Genomic DNA, 20,934 nt, shown 5'->3' with positions numbered 1-20,934 from the left:
GTAGGCATGCCACCTTCTTAGAAAAGGAGTTTATCTTAGAAAAGGGCAGTGAAAGAAGAATTGAACTTAATGAAGTTCAAGACCTACAAATAGAAACACAAGAAATTCTTCAACCAGATGTACCCATTGATGAAGTACAACCACAACACACATCTCCTCTCCAAAGGTCAGATAGAGTGTGAAATGCACCTAAGAGGTATGGATTTATCATTGAGAATGATGAAGCCCACATCGTTGAAAATGATGATCCTCTGACCTATTCGGAAGCTATCATGAGTAATGACTCTGACAAATGGCTAGAAGCCATGAAATCCGAAATAGATTCTATGTATACCAACCAAGTATGGACTTTGGTTGATGCACCAGAGGGTGTAAAGTAACCCTATAGGTTGCAAATGGGTCTATAAAAAAAAGATTGGAGCAGATGGCCAAATAGAAACCTACAAGGCTAGATTGGTGGCAAAAAGTTTCATGCAAAAGCAAGGAATTGACTATGATGAAACTTTTTCACCAGTAGCTATGCTCAAATCTATTCGGATTTTGCTTGCAATAGCTGCATACTATGATTATGAAATCTGGCAGATGGATGTCAAAACCGCCTTCCTTAATGGTCATCTTGAGGAAGAGGTTTACATGACACAGCCAGAAGGATTTGTCTCAAGTAAGAGAGCAAATCAAGTATGCAAGCTTAAGAGATCCATTTATGGATTAAAGCAAGCATCGAGGAGTTGGAACATCCGTTTTGATACAACAGTCAAAGAGTTTGGTTTTATCAAAAATGTGGATGAACCATGTGTGTACAAGAAGACTAGTGGGAGTGTCATTGTCTTCTTAATATTGTATGTAGATGACATACTGATCATTGGAAATGATATTCCAGTGTTACAATCGGTCAAGACTTGGCTATCAAAAAGCTTTTCCATGAAAGACTTGGGAGAAGCATCCTATATACTTGGTATAAAGATCTATAGGGATAGATCTAAAAAGATGCTAGGCTTGTCCCAGTCTAGGTACATAGATCATGTGCTGAAAAGATTCAGCATGGAAGGAAGTAAAAGAAGTTACTTGCCTATGAATCATGGCATACGTCTCTCTAAGAAGATGTCTCCTAAGACATCTGAAGAGAGAAATAGAATGAATTCTATTCCCTATGCTTCGGCAGTAGGATCGATTATGTATGCTATGCTATGTACTAGGCCTGATGTTGCTTATGCCTTAGGCATAACAAGCAGATTCCAGGCTGATCCAGGAGAGGATCATTGGATAGCTGTGAAAAATATTCTTAAGTACTTGAGAAGAACTAAAGATATTTTTCTAGTTTATGGAGAATCTGAGAGTTGAAACTAGAAGAATTTTCTAATTCTAGTTTTCAGTCAGACCCAGATGATAGCAAGTCCACTTCAGGGTATGTCTTTACCCTAAATGGTGGTGCAGTGAGCTGGAAGAGTTCCAAATAGCAAATTGTAGCTGACTCAACTACTGAGGCAGAATACATTGCTGTAAGTGAAGCCGCTAAGGAAGCTGTCTGGATGAAGAAGTTCATCTCTGAGTTAGGAGTAGTTCCTGAGATTGCTGGACCAGTCCCAGTTTATTGTGATAACACTGGAGCTGTTGCTCAAGCGAAGGAACCAAGGTCTCATCACAAATCCAAGCACATTCTAAGACGCTTCCATCTTGTTCGAGAGATTGTCGAGAGACAAGACATAGTCATTGAACGAGTAGACACCAAGAACAACCTAGCAGACCCGTTCACTAAAGCTCTACCACAACAGCAGTTCGATCGCCACCTCGATTGTATGGGGATAAAATATAAGAGCGATTGGCTTTAGTGCAAGTGGAAGATTGAAAGAGTAGATGCCCTACAAGCCAATCGCAATATGTATTGCGAAAGATTTTTTCTTTTGATTTGTCCAAATCATGTACATGACATTTAAATATGAATAAAGGCGTTATGTTTTATCATATGTTGTTGATTATATTTATGATAAACTCCTTAGATTAGGACAATGATTTTAAGACTATGATGAGATCATACTAGTGAGACTTAAAATCCTAAAATCCTAATCTTAAATATTCCCAGTCATTGGTACATTGAGTTGGGGATCAATGATTACCGGAAAGGCTGGCATGTCTTATGTATGCTCGATGCAGAGGACGATTGATCTCACAATCATTTGTGTGGAGACACTAATACAAAGATGTGGGTGCTCATTAGAAGAATGAGTTCACTGAATTGACCTACAAAGAGAAATCTTATGAAGTCTTACTTACATGTCAAAAGATGATTCTCTTAGTGGGAGTTGTGCAACTGATCCTATGACCTGAGATCACCATGGTATCTTGTGCACATGAACCCATATTTTGGTTTACACTCATTCATGACAATAAGTTGTGTACGAGGTCTTCTGGATATGGTGAATTATGTACGAAGATTATGAGTAGGTCAACAAGGAATTAATCACTTCTAGTAAGAGAAGATAGCATCCTATTTATTCTAATCATATGATAATTCAGAAAGCCTTTGATCAAAGCAGAATGAAAATTAGAAAGAGTTTCTAAATGTTTCATTATTTGAATTATCATTAAAAGATTGAGAAAAATATGAATATGAAATTGAGTTTGACATATATTCATACTCCTATACATATTTGGGATGCAGTTTGATTAAAGGATTAAATTGCACGGTAACTTGCCACTGAAGGGTATTTTTGGTATTTCCACCAAATTCCATATTTTTCGGGTAGACATGATATGTTGCTAGACGTCAATCTTGTCTTATAGGTTTGATCGAATTAAAGAGTTTAATTCGATCACCAATTAGAAATGATTCTAATTGTTAAGTTCGGATTCGCGCAGTTTGGACTTAAATCGATTAGAAGAGTTCTAATCAAGTTGGGTCAACTCGCACTCACACCTATTGCTGGCTAAGTATGGAACCCAATCGGTCACACACAAGAAAACTTATCAAGGGTCTAATTGGATTAGATCATGTTTGCAAGATAAACATCCTAGCAGGTGTTGCAAACCTTAGCTCCTGATTCGAATTGGATTCAAATCTGTTTCGAATTGGATTCGAATCTGATTCTTAATTGATCTAATTTGATTAGATCATATTCTAATATCGGTTAGCCAAGAGTTGGCACCTAATTGGCTTGGTTTGAGTCTAATTGGATTAGATTTAATAAATCATTCAATCTAGACCGTTAGATCTTGATCTACCGTTGGATGAAGACATAATGGAGAGTTGGTTTAACCCAATTGGATTGAGTTAGAGGATGGCTACCATAATTGACCATTGAATCTTAATCCCACCATTGGATGAAGACATAATGGGTCAAGTGAATGGCGCCTTGCATTGGAGCCCTTGGATCATCATCATGAAAGATCAAGAGGTGAGGCGTGATGGATATGTGATTAGCATGTGATGTTGACTTGGTCAAAATATGGCACCACATGAAAGGACATATCATTTGATACACCTCCTCACTTGATCTGCACCTCCTCTTATTTGATATGGCCCTTTAGATGATGCCCTTTCATAAGAGGATGTGTGGATGGGATGCATCCCAAGGGATGCATCCCTACACCTATTATAAATAGGCTAGCACTCCATGGGTTTCATCATTCCAACTCCACCCCACTCCTCTCTTCTTTCTTTCTTACATTAGTTTCTTTCTTTCTAGCATTGCTTCTAGTGTGTCCTAAGCCAAGACAAGATGGTCTTCTTTAGGACAAAAGGATTAGAAGTGATTTTAGAAGGATAAAGAAAAATAGAAAGAAAGGAAAGCAAGCCATTAGAGTTCTTTAGAAGAATTCTGCATTAAGGATCAAAGTCTTTGGAGCTTAAGACTTAAATCAAGTTTTCGTGTGGATCAACGTTGGAGGGTGAACACTTGGGCACCTAGTGAAAATTCTGCACATTGGATTAGCGTTACAGGTATTCTTCTATTTCTGCATTTATATTATATTATTTGATTGCTTCCATTAAGGTGATCTTGGCTTATAAGGGTTTTATGTTAAGGAACTTTATCAAGAAATTTTTAAAATTCCTAGCTTCCGCTGCCCATTATAGCGTGCCAGAACCCTTCAAGGGTCTTACCGAAGTGCTAGCTCCTTGCAAAGACCTCTCATGACTATCATGATATTGGAAGAAAAATCAGCAACATACCTCTTTAAAGAAGAACCCTTTCTTCTTCAACCTTGCTCGCAATGGAGGAAGATGAGGGATGAAGCTTTAAGCGTGGATCTTCCTTGCCTTGTCCTGTGGATGAAGAGGAAGACGAGGTCCCCTTGCTGCCGTGGAGAAGGAAGGAAGAAGGGAGGGCTTGAGGCGTGAAGGAAGAACCCTTTCTTCCTTGGCGAGTTGATCTCTTCTCTTCCCTTGCTTCTTTCTTTCAACACTTTGGAGAAGGAAGAGGATTAACCCTTGCTGTCGTGGGAGGAAGAGGAGAAGCCTCTTGCTGCCGTGGGAAGGGAGAAGAAAAGAGAAAGGGAGGCGTGGAGAGGAAGAGGAGAGAATTACTTTATGATGCCTCCCTTGCTACCCTTTTATAGATTGGGTTTAGGGCTTCTCCTAATCTTATTAGTAGTATGGGATAATAACCCATCTTTGGATTATTGCCAAGTGTCCAATCCTTGTGCTCATGGCGCCATCAAATAGATGCATGACATGTGTCCACTTAATCAATTGATTAGAGCCTAATCCAATTAGGTTTAATCCCTATGGCGCCATGATCAAGTCCTAATCCAATTAGGCCTTGATCAATTCCAATTACAAGCCCAATTCCTAATCACATTAGGACCTAGGCTAACTCCTAATCACATTAGGAGAATTAATTTGGGAGCATGCATCCAACGATGCCATGTGGACTTTAAAGTCCGCATAGTGTGAACACGACTTAAGTCATATTCATCCTACGACGACATGTGGACTTTAAAATCCGCACAAATCCTGGTTTAATCCAATTGACCCAATCATGAACCCAAATCAATTTGGGTTGAACCCAATTTAATTTGGCTCATTTAAACAGCCCAATTGTAATCAATTCCACTTAATTTTTCTTCCATTAACTCACTAACACTTAGTAGGTTAATTCAATCACCAATCATATTGATGATTGATTTCTATTGTGATTCCAAATCACAATTATGATAGTCTGACTAATTAAATTCTCTATGTGTGTGACCTCGTAGGTTCTATTCTGACTGGTAGTGAGACATATTGAGATCTCCATTTCAATATCACTGAAACTTCTTTCAATGGACTGAAACAATTTCAGTTCTACTCTTAGGATTCACTGATCACCAAATGAATACCTTCGAGTCTCACAATCCACTAGTGACACCTAGCAGTATGTGGTGGCAACCCAGCAGAATGGAAGGCGGGTTGGTGCACCAGCCGGATCAAGTTGTTAGCGGACAAGTGTCGTGCTAAAGAAGTGGTCGTTAGTGCCGTGAAAGGGAGCTCCGAAAATCTGAACCTCTAGATGCAGTTAGCGTATGATACAGTCCCTCTATCATAAATTCCGACAGGATGGAGATTTTGGATAACTTGTCAAACCCTTTCGTCCGTCATATGTATAATTTATTCGACTTCCAGTTCGAGTTATGGAAAACTCTTTTTCCAAAATATCTGATCAGGAATTTATCGAACTCAGTCTCATAAATCACATAGGATCACTCCTAATCTATCAAGATTGATAGATCCCATCTAGATGCAACCCTATTCCAAAATGAACCTACTACAGCCAATCCGCACCACGAGGACCCGAATGGCTAGGGCCCAAGTTCACATGCTCGTCAAACTACAGCAACCTCACAGTGAATAGCTGAAGCATCGCAGGTTAAAGGACCAGCCATACAACTGCAGCATAAGTAGTCACTGACAAGTGGTTAGACATCCATGTGACTACTTTCTTTGGTCACGCTCAGTACCTTGTTCTCTAACAAGTACTTGCATAATCACTCCAGTGTCTCTACACCGTGGACTTGAGACTCGTCCATCTGACTAAGTGATGTGTGCACTAATCTCAGCGGATCGATCACCGTCCCTCGTGATGGATCCATCGATCAAGAGCATTTAGAAATTAATCCCTAATGACATATACCTCAAATTCTCAACTCCTTGAGAATATGTCATCTATTAATTTCTTGGACGATTCATGGACACATACAAACATGAATGAAAAATAAATTGCCCAATCTTATTTATTAATAAGAGTCAAATTACAAATTCATGCCCCAGATTACAAATATGCGTCAGCCATATTGGCTTCTAGGGCATACTTCTAACAACATCGAAGGCCATTGAACCGAGCTCCAAAGCTGTTAGAGGAAGACCAGAAGTCGCTCAATCTTCTGCTCAGATCCAAGGTGCCCCCCGTGCAGGAGCTACTAGCCGAGCAGACTCTGATTAACATCGACCTGAGCTCGGCTAACCCCCAAGGTGAAATCTGCCTTCTCTCGATTTCATGCATTAATGGTGATAGTTTTTTATCACTTTCTTCTCAGTATTGCAGGAATGAAGGCCTTATGCTATTAAAGAAGGTTGTTTGGAAGAGGGCGGCCACTGGAGGCAAGCCCCCAGCAAAGAGGCTCAAACAACTCCGACTTTGGCTCCTCCAAAGCCTCTGACTAGAGTCACCTCGACCCTATCAGAGGGCCAAGCTCAAAAGATGCTCCTCGGGCTGAGATCCAGCCTAAAATGGAAATTATTTCGCCAATGTGCTCCTGCCTCCTCCAGGCTGGTAGGAATTATTTCGCCAATCCGGTCCTGCCTCCGCCAGACACCACTTCTCAGTCGTTGCCGCCCATCACCACCTCTCCTCAGCCCACGTCATCTATTCCAGCTTCCCCCGCACCCGAGCCGAAGATATACATTCCCAAGGTGGTTGATCAAGACTACCAACTCGAGCTTGAACAACACCCGGATGGCCAAGGAATTAACTCGAGTCATGGTGTGCTTCCCGAGGATAAAAAATCATTCAGAAAGTCCCAGTCAATGAGCCTTTGAGGACACCTACAAGGTGGTCATCTGGATGAGTACCGAACTAACATATCATTAATTCAAATTCCATGTCTTTTGCTCAAACTAACTATTTTCTTCTCTTAAAGCATGCTGACACCATTTACTTTTGCATGATGCACTAAGGCGTTAAGGCGCCTCATATCGGCGGAGGAGAAACTTAAAGATGCTGAGCATAGGTTGGCCGAAACCGAGGCAACACTGAAGGCCGGCCAGCAGGAGCCAGAGGAGAAACTGAAGATGGCGGCGGAGAAGCTAGAGGCGGTGAAGGCATGGGCTACAGCGGCGGAGTCCATGGTTGATGCAGCAGAACTCTATTTAACCATGGCCAAGAAGAGAATTCGGACGACTGCGCAACAAGTAGCTGAAGGTGAGGAAAATGCAGCTCAAGCTGAAGAAAAAGCCGCCTGAGCCGTAGAGACTTACCTCACCTAGGCAGAGTTCAAGCATAAGATCGCCGAAGGAGCTGCAGATTCTTTCATGCAAGGTTTCCAGGACTACCAAGCTCAAGTGGAAAAACTTCTCCTGGAAACCAATCTCAGCAGCCTCTGACCAGCAGTAGGCAACAACAATGACGACGCTGCTCCCTCGAGCTCTAATAGCTGGTCTTTTCCTTTTATTCTCTGTCGAGTGTTTTACTTCGGACAATACACATAGCTTGTAGGTTGGTCAATACATCTTTGATCGCAAGATCGTAGCAAAATCAGTTGCGTTAGTAGAGACTAGTCGAGGTATTCATGAGCGTCTCTAGTCTGCTAGGCTTTTTTTTCCCCACTCATTGAGTGTTACCTCAGTGTTTCGGACTTGAAGAGGTCAATTTGGATGTCCTCCGATCTTTAATTGGTTGGGTTTTTAGATAGCTTATGCTCAAGTGATCAGAGCTAGCATGTCCCTTCCCATTTGAGCCTAGCTCCTTGCTAGGTCATTTCATTGACTCATAAGTCAGTAGGATAGAGGTCCTAGTTATTTCCAAGTTGCCTCCGCAGAATGAACTAGTTCTTTCATCAGATTCTCCATAGCCTCGTAGGCCTATTGAATGGAGGTCCCAATCGATCTTGGAGTGTCTCCATGGGAATTCCCAGAGTTCGGCTCTACAGGTTTTAACTCCCTAGCCTTATAGGCTCGTAGGTCAGGGGTCCCAAACATTTTTGGATTGTCCCTTTTTTTGAAGGTCGGTAGTCTTCAAGGGGCGCCCGGCCATCATCGGTGATGATCGTCCGAGGAATGCCAAACCTACAAATGATTGATTTCTAGATGAAATCCAAGCATTTCTTTCTATTATCCGAGCTAAGAGCTCGACCTTGACCTACTTCGTGAAATAGTCAATGGCTATGATTAAAAATTTTCTCTACTCAGCTGATGGAGGAAAAGATTTGAGAATATCCATTCCCCACTGGGTAAATGGCCAAGGGGCGCTGAACAGTGTTAATTACACCGTTGGCTGATGTTGGATGGTGGCGTGCCTTTGGCATTTGTCGCATTTCTTCACAAACTCAACTACATCATTCTGCAAGGTCAGCCAGTAATAACCTTACCTCATAACTTTGCAAGCTAGCATTATGCCTCCTAGGTGGTTACCATAGATGCCTTCATAAACTTCCCGAAGAGCATATTCTGCATTGGAGGGTTGGAGGCATCTAAGAAGAGGTAGACTAAATGACCTCTTATAGAGCCCTCTGTCCACTGAGATACAATTCACTACTTGGTACCTCAGTCTTTAAGCTTCTTTTTTGTACTCAGGTTGCCTTGAGGTACTCAACAAGTGGATCCATCCAGCTCGGTTCATAGTTAGCTTGTAGCACCGAACTTGGCTTTTCATCAATGCTAGGCTTCTCTAGCACGTCAAAGTAGGCGGTCTTCTTTAGGTCGATGCATTCCGAAGTTGCTAAACTAGAGAGAACATCGGCTCTGGTTTTCTCCGACCTTGGGATCTATTGGACCTCAAATCTACTGAAGGCCAAGGAGACATATTTCACCTTTTGTAGATATTTGGCCATTGCGGGACCTCGCGCCTCACATTCTCCTCAGACCTAGCCAACAACGAGCTAAGAGTCACTAAAGGCCTTAAGGTGGCATACTCCTTGGCGAGCTTGAGACCAATAATGAGGGCCTCGTACACAGCTTTGTTATTGGAGCCTTTGAAATCGAGCCAAAAGGCATACTCTGAGATGACTCCTTCTAGGCTACTGAGTATCAACCTGGTTCCGCTTCCGCTCGAACTAAAGGACCCGTCGACATGAAAAATCCAGAAATTCTCCAGTTTGTATTTCTCGTCTGTCTCTGGCCTCTACCTCATCGGAGATGGTACATTCCATAAGAAAATATGCTAACACTTGAGCTTTAATAGGTATTCCACAAGAAAATCTGCTAACACTTGAGCCTTGATGGCGAGCCAAGGTCAAAAATGGATGTCGAACTCCCCGAGCTTGACTGCCCATTTGATCAACAACCCCGATGTGTCTAGCTTCTGCAATATTTGCATCATCTATTGGTTGGTTAATACAGTGGAGTGAGCTTGGAAATAAGGTCGCAATCTCCAAGCTGAGACGAGGAGAGCATAGACCATCTTTTTCCACCTTAGTGACCTCGTCTCAGCATCTCGAAGAACTTTGCTTGTGTAGTAGATCAGCTTCTGAACTCCTCGGACCAGGATCGAACTCAAGGCTCAAGGAGAAATAGCGACGTAAAGGTACAGCATCTCTCCCAAGCTCAGTTTGGTAAGGAAAGGTGGTGATGCAAGGTACTTCTTGAGTTGATTGAAGATGGTTTGGCACTCTTCTATCTACTAAAAGTCCTTTATTTGCTTTAGGATCTTGAAGAAGGGAAGGCATCTCTCTACCAATCTTGAAAGAAACCTGTTCGGCGTCGCAATCCAACCTATAAAGCATGGCACCTCCTTTATTGTTCTCTGTGGTGACATCTCCAGCATAGCTTGGATCTTCTCAGGGTTGGCCTCGATCCCGCGCTGTGTTACCATGAACCCCAGAAACTTTTCCAAGGTGATCCCAAACGCGCACTTGCTCGAATTGAACTTCATGTGGTACTTTCTTAGGATCGCGAATGCCTCCAAATATGTCACATGCTGCTCGGCTTCTTTACTCTTTAATAATATGTCATTAACATAGACTTTCATGTTACGGCCGATCTACTCTTTGGAATATACGATTGACCAATATCTAATTTGCTACACCGGTGTTCTTTAGACCAAAGGCATAACCCTGCAGCAACAAAGACCATCGTCAATGATGAAAAAGGTCTTCTCATCCGCAGGGTCCACCATAACCCGAGAATACGTCTATGAAGCTCAGCATCCGATGTCCTAAAATCATATTTACAAGTTAGCCAATCATCAAAGCAGGCTTTGTTGAGGTCAGTATGGTCGATGCAAACACTCCATTTCTTATTAGCCTTCTTCACCAAGACAATGTCAACCAGTCAATTGTCGGGTTACCTCCGCACGCGTTGCGACAATCGCAGCGGAAAGACGCACGCGGGGTCCTTCATCTCATGAACGTCCCGAGGAACGTAGATTTCAAAAAAATTCTGAGTTCTCTAACTCAGAAGATCATGAAATCTGAAGAAAAGGATTAAAATTAATTACTTGATTAATTTCAGATCTACAATTAAAAATTATAAAGATCAAATCTTTACCTTTGAGCGGGTAGATCTTCACCGCTATTTGATGATCGTGGAAATCAGGTTCGCTTGAAGCCGCACAAGTGTCCAGCCTCTACGGGTATCCACACGAAGATCTAGAGTGATCGAGGTTACGATCTTACCAGGGTGCTAGCTCCCTTGCAGAAATCCCTTTTGATGGTTGGAACTCCTCTAAGCAATCAACTCTTGATTGCTTCCAAGAGGAGGAAGAAGGAGAAGAAAGAAACACTTTCTTGCCTTTCCTTTACCATGGATGAAGGAGGGAAGAGAGGAACACCTTCCTCTCTTTATTTTCTTTCATGTAGCTGACCAAGAGGAGGAAGAAGACTCCATGCTTGCTGCCCCTCTTTGTGCCTTGCGGATGGAAGAAGAAGAGGAGAGGGAAGGCGGCCGCCATCATGAAAAGAAGAGTCTTAATCCCAAAGGGGGCCGGCCCCCTTTTTATTTCTTTTCATCTAGATGCCCTAGGCGTGGCCTCCTTAAAATTAGGAGCCACGCCCCAACCGGGTCTCGCGTCCCGGACACCCGGGACGCGCGTCCCGGCCATCCGGGACGTGGATCCCGGGAGCACGCCCCACTTGATCAAATCAAGTGGGGTGTGGGGCCTCCTTTGATTGGATGCTGAAATCCTCCTCTAAGGAGGATTAGGTGAATCCAATCCTTATCCATATTAGTCCTAATCTAATTAGGACCCAATTGGATCATGACTCAATTGAACTCTTCAATCCTAATCCAATTAGAAATCATCTTCATCTATTAGAGCAATAATTAATTAGGACTCATATAATTTTAGTCCTAATCCAATTAGGATTTTAGGAATCCTACCCTAAGTAGGACTCTAATAATTTGAAGTCCTAATCCAATTAGAACTCTAGGAGTCCTACTTTAAGTAGAACTCTTGAACCTTATCATATAAGATCGAGCCCAATTAATTAAGTCCAACTGATTCAATCAAATTGCAATCCAATTGCAATTAATTCCTTCTTCAACTCACTAACTCTTAGTGGGTTAAACTAATTATCAATCAAATTGACAATTACAAACTATTGTGATTCCAAATCACAATCCAACCATTAGATCAATCAGATCCTCTATTGTGTGTGACCCCATAGGTTCTATTCTGTCTGGTAGTGAGATATATTGTGATCCCTATTACAATATCATTGAAACTCCTTTCAACGGGTTGGAACAATTCCAACCATGGTATGCCGAACCGGCCCGTACCGGTCCGGCCAACTACCGGTACGCCGGAGCCGTGGAAACCGGTATAGGCCGATTCCGTGCCAGAGACGAAGAAGACGAAGAAAAAAAGAGAGAGCGCGGGAAAGAGAGGGAGGGAGACCACCTTCATCCGCCATCGGAGAGCCGTGGAGGGGCGTCGGAGGCCGGCGGGGGGCGGCGAAGCCCGGCGGGGGGTGGGGGAACCCGCGGGGGCGCTGCGGAGGCCGAGGCAACCGATTTGCCGACTTCACTTAAAACCCCCAAATTTAAAACCGCGGCCGCGGCCTCGGCCTCCGCCGCGCCCCCGCGGGTTCCCCCGCCCCCCGCTGGGCTCCGACGCCCCTCGACGGCTCTCCGATGGCAACCAAAGGTGATCTCCCTCCCTCTCTTCCCCGCGATCTCTCTGGTTCTCTTCTTCCCCGGCTCCGTTGGGGAAGAGCTTTCCGGTTCATACCGTCCGATTTCGGTACGAACCGGAACCGTACCGGTGCAGTAGGCAACCGATATGCCTACCGGATCCGGTACGGCGGATCTTGATTCCAACTCTTCTCATTCGGATTCACTGATCACCAAGTGAATGGCTTTGAGTCTCACCATCCACCAGTGACACCTAGCAGCATATAGTGGCAACCCAGCAGAATGAAATGATGAACCTCTAGGTGTAGTTAGCATATGATACAGTCCCTCTATCGTGGATCCCGACAGGATGGAGTTCATGGATAACTTGTCAAACCCCATCATCTGTCATATATAAAATTTATTCGACTCCAGTTCGAGATTGAAAAACTCTTTTTCCAGAAACTACCTTGGCCAAGGATTTACGAACTCAGTCTCATAAATCACATAGGATCTCTCCTAATCTATCAAGGTTGATAGATTCTATCTAGATGCACCCCTACTCCTACAATGAACCTACTGCAACCAATCTGCACTACAAGAACCCAAATGGATAGGGCCCATGTTTATGTGCTCGTCAAACTACAGCAACCTCACTATTAATAGTCGAGGCATCGCAGGTCAAAGGACCAGTCATACAACTGCAGCATGAAGTAAATCACTGACGAGTGGATAGACATCCAAGTGACTACCTGTTTTGGTCACACTCAGTACCCTTGTTCTCTAACAAGCACTTGCACAATTACTCCAGTGTCCCCACACTATGGACTCAAGACTCATCCATCTGACTAAGTAATCTATGCACTAATCTCAGCGGATCGATCACCGTCCCTCGTGATGGATCCATCGATCAGAAGCAATTCAGAAATTAATCACCAATGACACATGCCTCAAATTCTCAACTCTTCAGAATATGCGTCATCATCTTATTAATTTCTTGGACGATTCATGGACACATAAGAACATGAATGAAAAGAATGCCCATCCTAATAAATTCATTGTTAGGTCAAGTAAAATTTTATATCCCAGAACAAAATAATGTGTCAGCCAAATTGGCTTCTAGAGCATACTTCTAACATCAATCAGGATAGTTGACTTCACAGATGAAGCCGACATTTAGGAGTTTGTCCACCTCCTCATCCATCGCCTATTGGCGCTTTGAGACTTCTCTTTTTCTACCGCATAGGTCGGTGTACCGATTCCATATTCAACCTATGCACAATAATGCTAGAATCTATACCTGGCACATCTGAGGCTAACCAAGCAAAGATGCCTACGTTGGCACAAAGAAAGATGATGAGCTGAGCTCAGGTTGCTGCATCTAGTTAGGAGCTGACATAAACAATTCAACCTATCCCTTCGTCGCCAACAAGGAAGGGGATGAGCTCCTTAACTAGCTCTCCTTGTTGCTCCTTTAGCTTGTTCCGTGTATCCAAGCCTTTAACGAGGAGCATCTCGATCAGCTTCTTTCCTCAGAGTGCGGCCACATAACACTATCGAGCTATTGCATGATCACCCCGAACTTCTCCAACTCCATGCTCGGTAGAAAACTACACTACAAGATGATAGGTCGATACCACAGCTCGCATTGTATTCAACCCGAGCCGACCCAAGATGGCATTGTATGCCAGGAGAAACTTTACCACCAAGAAATTCAACATTACGGTCGTCTACCAAGGCTCCTGGCCAATAGTAACCATGAAGGTAATGGTGCCTTCCACGGGAACAGAATCTTCCGAGAATCAAATCAGAGAAGAATCAGTTCTTAGCGGATCTGACGATAAGCTCATTCTACGGAAAGCATCATAAAATGTCTGTCGAGCTTCCATTATCTACAAGAGTTCTTCTAACATCATAATTAGCAATTGTGAGGAAGATTACAACTGCATCACCATGGAGGGTGGGGGTAGTACTTCCTCTAAATCATGGTTCGCTGAACCGGTCGAAACCGACCGGTTCAGCCTGCACCGGTACCGGTACAGCGGCCTCCACCGGTACCGGTACAGCGGCCTCCACCAAAGAGGTCGGAACCGAACGGTACCTTGCCCGGACCGGTGCGAACCGGTGCGGTTCGCACCGATACAAGCCCGGTACCAGTCGAACTGCACCAGTTCGGGCTTGTACCGGTGCGAACTGCACCGGTACTCGCGGGAAAGAAGGGGTAAGAGAGGAGAAGAGAGGAGGAGAGAGAGAAAGAAGACCTCTCGCGCTACCGAGCCTCTTTCTTCCTTCCGAACACCTCGCAGGGAAGAAGAGCTCCTTTGCTCGCAGGAGAAGGGGGAAAGCAAGGAGAAGAGAGGAGAGAGGGAAGAAGAGAGGAGCTCGGGAAGAAGAGGAAAAAAGAAAAGAAAAAAAATAGAGAGGCCGCGGGAGCGTGCCTGCGCGCGAGGATGTGGGTGCGAGTGGGGAAACGCGTCCCCCGACTCGTGCCCACACGCGTTCGACGCGGTGGGAATCGCGGTCCACACACGGGGAATCGTGCGCACGCGATTTCCCACGCGGACTCGCCGTGCAGGGCAGCGAGCCCACGCACTGCCCCGCGTGGCTGCTTTTAATGCGGCAGTGCCACTCTGCAGCATAACGCATCCGCGCATTTTTTTTCAGAATCGGTTCGGTACCGGTTCCGAACCGGTACTGGTCTTTACCGGTACGTCGGTTCGGTCGGTTCCGCGTATCTTGCTTTAAATCATCATCCAAGAAGGAGATAACCTCCTTGGTCCGCTGTCTCTTCAGGAAAAAAATCTTCTGCTAGGGCTTCCTAGGTGTAAGTCCTTCAAGCTGATGAGCTCGTCCCTCCAGGTGCTAGTCCTCCAAAGATGGTATTATCAAGAGATTATCGTTCAGTTGCTCAGGGGTGTGTTGATAACGACCAGCTTCGGCTCGGTCTCATTGGTCGTTAACATAACGATCGAGGTTCCTCATCAGATACGGGTCTCAACCTTGTTCCTCAGTTGCAAGCCCTTTTCAGCCCTTTTCAGTGTCGTGTATCAATGGAACTTACAATACTTATGTTGATCTCTCTTGCCCATCAGCGCCTTCATCCTCTGAGGCCCCTTTAGGTAACCCCAGTTCTTGATTTCCATAAGAATTTGAACCCTTGAAGTGTTGAGAGGAGTGTACCTCTCATACTTCCAAGGTGGGCTCCTCGAGCGACGAGAGCTTCCTTCATTTCTCCTAGGCCTCCTCTTCGGCTCTTCTTTTTCTTCTTGGTTTCTTTCATTTTTCTTCTTGCCATGCTTACCCCTGCTAACTCTCACTGAGCTACCATCGCCTTCTCAACATTAACATACTTCTTGGCTCAAGCAAGAAGCACGACAAAGTCTAAAGAAAAGAGAAACCAAGAAGGTCTCAATCTGCTCTTCGGTGCAATCATCACAATAGAGTGATTCAAGTCGCAGATTTCCAAGGTCGCCATGTTGAAACGATTGACATAATCTCTAAGGGATCCCCCTTGCCTCTGCTTCACAGCAAGAAGGCTCTCCAAGCCCCTCCTCTGATTCCGACTACTATAAAGTGGGTTGCAAACAGCCAGCCAAGCTTCTCAAAAGAATGAATTGAGCCCTGTTGGAGACCAATATACCAAAGTCAAGCTACTCTCTAGAGCGTTGCAGGGAAAGCTCGGCATAATACTATGTCAGTGGCCCTCTAAAACATCAAAAGAGCCTTGAAGATCTCTAGATGGTCTAGAGGGTCCGAGGTGCCATTGTAGGTTTCCAACTAGGGCATTTTGAACTGAGATGGAAGAGGCTCCTCCATTATCTTCTTTGAGAAGGGGGGCTCGGTGGTGAACTCTAGATAATCTTCAAGTTCAGGGTTTTTGCCCCTTAAAGCTTCAATATGGTTGTTCATTTCCTCGATCTTTTGGTCGAGGTCAACCCCCCTCCAGAAGACCCTTTTTGATAGATGAGGGGAGGAGCGGCCTGGAGTGGAGTCCTTGGAATGCAGGCTTAGAGATTGGCATCTCCTATCTCGTCCCGAGCTCCACGAACAAGAGTGGTGACTTTGTCGCACCCTTTCAAGACTTCAGGGATGGGAATGATGACTTGGTTATGCTGGGGCTTCATGACGGCTCGGCTCATTGGCCTACTACAGGTTAGTAGTCGCTTGCTACAAGTTGTCAATGGCCGCAGTAAGTGCTTAGACTTGCTGGACAAGCAAATTGAACTACTCGAAATTGACAACTCCTAGCTAAGAGCTTTGGGGAAGCTGTGCTCTCTGCAGGCTTCGATTAGAGGCATCTGACTACGCCTCCTGCTGACTAGTAATTGGTGCTTCTTGAGCTCTCTGTGACTTTGTCATGGCAAACTTCCTCAATTTCTCTAATAGGATCAAAGGCTCACCTTTTAGCGCCAATTCTATTGCCACTAAGATCTGAACCGAACCGCTAAGGTCGGACAAAATCCGAAGTGAAGCAGTGAGGTCAATTGTTGGGGCTTCGAGCTGAACAATTAGGCTAGGGAGGGTGTTAACAACTGAACTTAAACATGGATGGAAAAGGTCGTCTAGCATGAACTATCCGACCTAAAAACAGAAACGAAAGTCCACGAGCCAAAGTTTGTTCGGCGGAGGACCCTCCGATGTTTAAGTCAGCCGAAATCAGAAGGAACGGAAGAAATTTGAGAGTTGCAAAGTGTGAGAGAGTGCGAGAGCTTAAGAAAGCATATCTAGAGGGCTCCCTATAGCCCCTTATATAGAAAGAGGTTGATAATAAGATTCGCCATCTCGGTATCGGACCCCATACCAGTGCCATACTAGCACAGTGTCAGTATGGTACGGTATGAAATTTTTTGAGCGTACACTCGGTACGCGACCCATACCAGTACCGATACCAAACTGGTAGGGTACGGTACGCTCCGTACCGGCCGGCATACCATGGTTGATATCCGTTACCGAGTAAGGCGGAAGTGAGCCTTAACTACTCAGTAATGGTCCCCACATTGTGCACGTGGCAAATCTTAACCGCATTGATCATGCGATAATGGTCGATCCGCTTGGGATGAGCTGTAACCGCCCCTCAATTGGTGGGATTGTGATTGTGCCTTTAATGGCAATTAATTGCTTTAAATGCACTTGAATTAGAGACATTTGGCTTATTTCCGCTGGTCGCCCAACTCGCTCTAATTGGCTTGATGGTTCAAGTCGACACCACAGCCAATACTAAAGTTAACACTTTAGTTGACTATCGTGGCTGGTGGCTCGATTTGTTGCTAAGACTAACGGCTTGGTTAATATCGAGATCATCGCTTCGGCCAATTGTCGAGGTCAGGATGACGAACATATACCACATCAAAACTCATTGAACTTATTCAAGTATACCATAGTGCAAAAACTAGAAGAGTGTATATGTGTGTGTAATATGGGTAATAGAAGCATAGCTGCTGACATGCTTATAGAAATGTGAGCAGTATTGTGTACTTGGAAAAAAACTAACTTGAAAAGAGATACTCAGACTTACCACACCAAGAAAATGTGCAATAAGAACATCCCAGTCATCTTTATATAGTGATGGCAGCAAATGTTCCATGACACCATTATCTACCTGCCACATGGAATTCACACATAACATATGCAGAAAAGATAAAGTCACTAGTAAATATGAATAAGTAAATAAACATACATGCATGCATGTTAAATTCTTCTTTTTTAAAGATAATAATTTAAAGCAATAAAGAACCTATATTTGAAGAAAACATACTGTATCAAGATCTTTAACATCAAAAGAAGGGTAAGGATATGATTTGTTAAAATGACCAGGAAATAATTGCAACCACGTATCGTCCCCCATCATCAGCACTCTCTTTCCATTTTTATTCAACTGTTTTTAAATAAGCAACATAAAGAGAAGCATCCATAAGATTGAAAGAAATAATGGATGAGCAGGAAAATCAACTCTATATTGAACATTAAATTATACTGCCTCGATTCCTTTCTGTCCAATCCAAAGACATGAACTATAGCGACATATTATTAGAACAAACCTGACATATTAAATTATCTTCAACAATTGCTGGAGCTCCAAAACTATTACCAACATCAATAAATGTAGGAAGTCCACCCGTTGTTAGACCCTAGAGAATTGCAACAAAATTGAGGTTATTTATAGGCATTAGTTGATTACATGTTAAACGAATACTTGAACATATGTAATGGTTCTTCAAGACAACAAACTCGAAACATGAAAGAAGCATGAAAACTGAATCATAACTAAAACACGGACTTGAACATATGTAATGATTCTTCATATCAACATACATCCATCTCTGTACCTAGATAAGAAAGGAGAAGAATTGGAACACGTTGAATCATGCATATCTAAAAATATAATGTATATTGTTTTTAAAATCTTCAAATGATCATCATCTACAATGAAAAAGAAGGTGTTTGGTATCCCCAAGATTACTAAGATGATGACCCTTAAAGATTTATCTAGTGGGGAGGAAGGGACAAAGAGCTAGATTATTCATGAATAAAATGACGATAGTGATACGGTTTACCAGCCATTCAATGTTTGAAATCAAGTCGATTTAAAAGAAAGAAAGAAAGAAAGAAAATCATAATAAACCACATCTTAGAGGGAAAAAGGTTGACCTTCAACCGCTGCAGGCTAGTTGTTGGTGGGTCTGCGATGGCCTTAAAAATCCTAGCAGATGATCCTTCTCCAGAGGCGAGCTTCTGCAGCACCCGTAACTTGTCCATCCACGGCTTTGCCTCTGGAACAAAAAGCCTGCATCATCTCCAATCCTATACAAATGTTCTAGTAATGATCAACCTATCACCTAATTTTATTCGCATGCATGATGCTGCTGAGTTTTGGTCTCTCCCATCACAAAAAGAAAAAAAAGAATAAATGTAGTAGATGGAGGGAATGCTGACCTGCAAAGAATGAACTGGGCGCAAGAAAATCAAACCTGCAACACGATAACCAACTTGTCTGAGAACTTGGAGAAAAGCCCCCCATGAAAATAAACATGAAAAGGGAAAAAAAAATGAAGACGATGCCTTTGCCCATCAATTTGGGGTTTGAGATTTGAATCCAATCCAGGGCCAAACTTTTCTTAGAAAACGGAGCATAACTCCACATGAATTCTTATCGTATCCGTCTTCTAGGTCTTCTTGATACAAAAGAAACCCAAAAAAATAAACAAGAAAGCAAGTAAAGGAGGCGCTTATTCCCACATAATTGGATTTGAGTAAAAATCCAACCAGAGGCCAAGTAATTTTTGGAAAACGGCGGTGGGAATCCATCCGTCCCCTATGTATTCCAAGCCTTTAACAGTCGGAAGTCTGAATCGAGATTGCGGAATCTAAGAAGGGGCTAGGGCAGCTTTTTTTTGGAGACGAAAGGAGGGAGGGAGGGAGGAAGGGGCAGGTTCACCTGAGGGCGTCGAGGATGATGATGACGAGGCGATCGACGGCGGGCTTCGTCCAGCAGCGGCGGTCGTCGTGGGAGGAGGAGTTGTGAAGTGCAGAGCAAGGGGAGTGGGAGAGGTCGGAGCAGCGGCTGTACGCGGAGAGCTCGGTGCGGGTGAGGAGGAAGCCGCGGGTGAAGAGATAGATGGCCACGGAGTGGAGGAGGAGGATTAGGAAGAAGGGCCGGATCAGAGCCCACTTCGATCCCATGGGAACCACCGACACAGACACAAACGGAGAGACGAAGAAGGTAGACACGGAATCGCGAGGACGATCGGATCGCTCGATCGCTTTGCGTTAGCTTGCCGTTGAAACGGGAACAAAGGGTACACTGGGCCGGGCTAGGCAACGCTTGCGAGTGCTGCATGCCAGCGGTACTGCTCGAGGAAGATCCAGATGGGTTCAGCGGATTATTTGGCGGCATGAGTCAGTGCCACCCTTATTCGAGACATCCGGGTCATATAGTGTCAGTGAGATAGTCTTTTGAGCTATGTATATCTATAGGGCTACAGACTGAAAAATCTCATACGTGGCCAATTACTCCATTGACATCCTTTGGCTTGAAAAGAGGAAACTGCCTAGTATACTCTGAAATACGTTATATTTCGATTTTTTTTAGATGTATTTGTACTAAATCTATATAAATTATCTATTTCAACAAAAAATAAAGAAATACATATTTTTCTGTACGTGGCACTCCCATGAAAAATACAAAGGAGGAGGATAAATTATGAAGCATCGTGCATAGACGCAAATACCTTGCTAGTTAATTGGAAGAAATCTTTTGCAACAAACTTTTACCAAATTTATAATTGTAGTCTGCATCTTATGAAGCAAAGAGCTCTGCTACAAATAGAAAGGAGTCTCAAATTATTTTTGTGGCAATCGAAATCCATCGTATAACTCAATTGATTCTACTGCCAAAAAAAGGATAAATTTTAGATTATATGAGTTGTCTGTTATAAGATGTGGCTTGATTCTATCTATTATGACAAGCATTATTCTAGTATCAAATGTATCATATATTGGATATTAATAGTCTTAATGCTGATTAAATTTATATTATACTATAATTTTATTGGATTAATCATGCCAAAAATTCTAAGTTGTACGGTTTTTTATTTTTATCTTCAAGTTTGTGCAATTAGGCCATTGAACTTTCAAAACTTTATAATTGATACCCTAGCTTAACTTCTAGATGGCCGTGAGGAAGATAGTCACATGAT

The 20,934-nt window shown here is 43.5% G+C and overlaps 1 protein-coding gene across 13 annotated transcripts in view; it reads right to left on the bottom strand.

The window, feature by feature from the left end:
* LOC103697338 (Alkaline-phosphatase-like family protein) overlaps nucleotides 1–20,177 on the bottom strand; it is a 66,118-nt gene extending 45,941 nt beyond the window's left edge. For 7 of the 13 annotated variants that reach the window (XR_005509450.3, XR_005509451.3, XR_015973197.2 and 4 more), the window contains exons 1-6: nucleotides 19,674–20,172; nucleotides 19,172–19,206; nucleotides 18,887–19,008; nucleotides 18,277–18,366; nucleotides 17,994–18,113; nucleotides 17,754–17,837 (exon numbers count right to left, since the gene is read on the bottom strand). Coding sequence is in view for 6 of the 13 variants with exons in the window: in XM_039121325.3 (XP_038977253.3) it covers nucleotides 17,754–17,837; nucleotides 17,994–18,113; nucleotides 18,277–18,366; nucleotides 18,887–19,008; nucleotides 19,172–19,206; nucleotides 19,674–19,918 (696 nt within the window). In the remaining 7 variants the exon portion in view is untranslated. Of the gene's footprint in view, nucleotides 1–17,753; nucleotides 17,838–17,993; nucleotides 18,114–18,276; nucleotides 18,367–18,886; nucleotides 19,009–19,171; nucleotides 19,207–19,673 lie in introns of all 13 variants that reach the window. The other 6 variants (XR_015973195.2, XR_015973196.2, XR_015973199.2 and 3 more) reach the window with 2 other exon arrangements.
* Between the last annotated feature and the right edge of the window lie 757 nt (nucleotides 20,178–20,934).

The sequence above is a fragment of the Phoenix dactylifera genome, chromosome 14 (assembly GCF_051530095.1).
Source record: "Phoenix dactylifera cultivar Ajwa chromosome 14, Ajwa_hap1_PhDact_Kaust_v1.1, whole genome shotgun sequence".
Lineage (NCBI taxonomy): Eukaryota > Viridiplantae > Streptophyta > Magnoliopsida > Arecales > Arecaceae > Phoenix > Phoenix dactylifera.
This window is presented reverse-complemented; position numbering and strand designations above follow the sequence as displayed.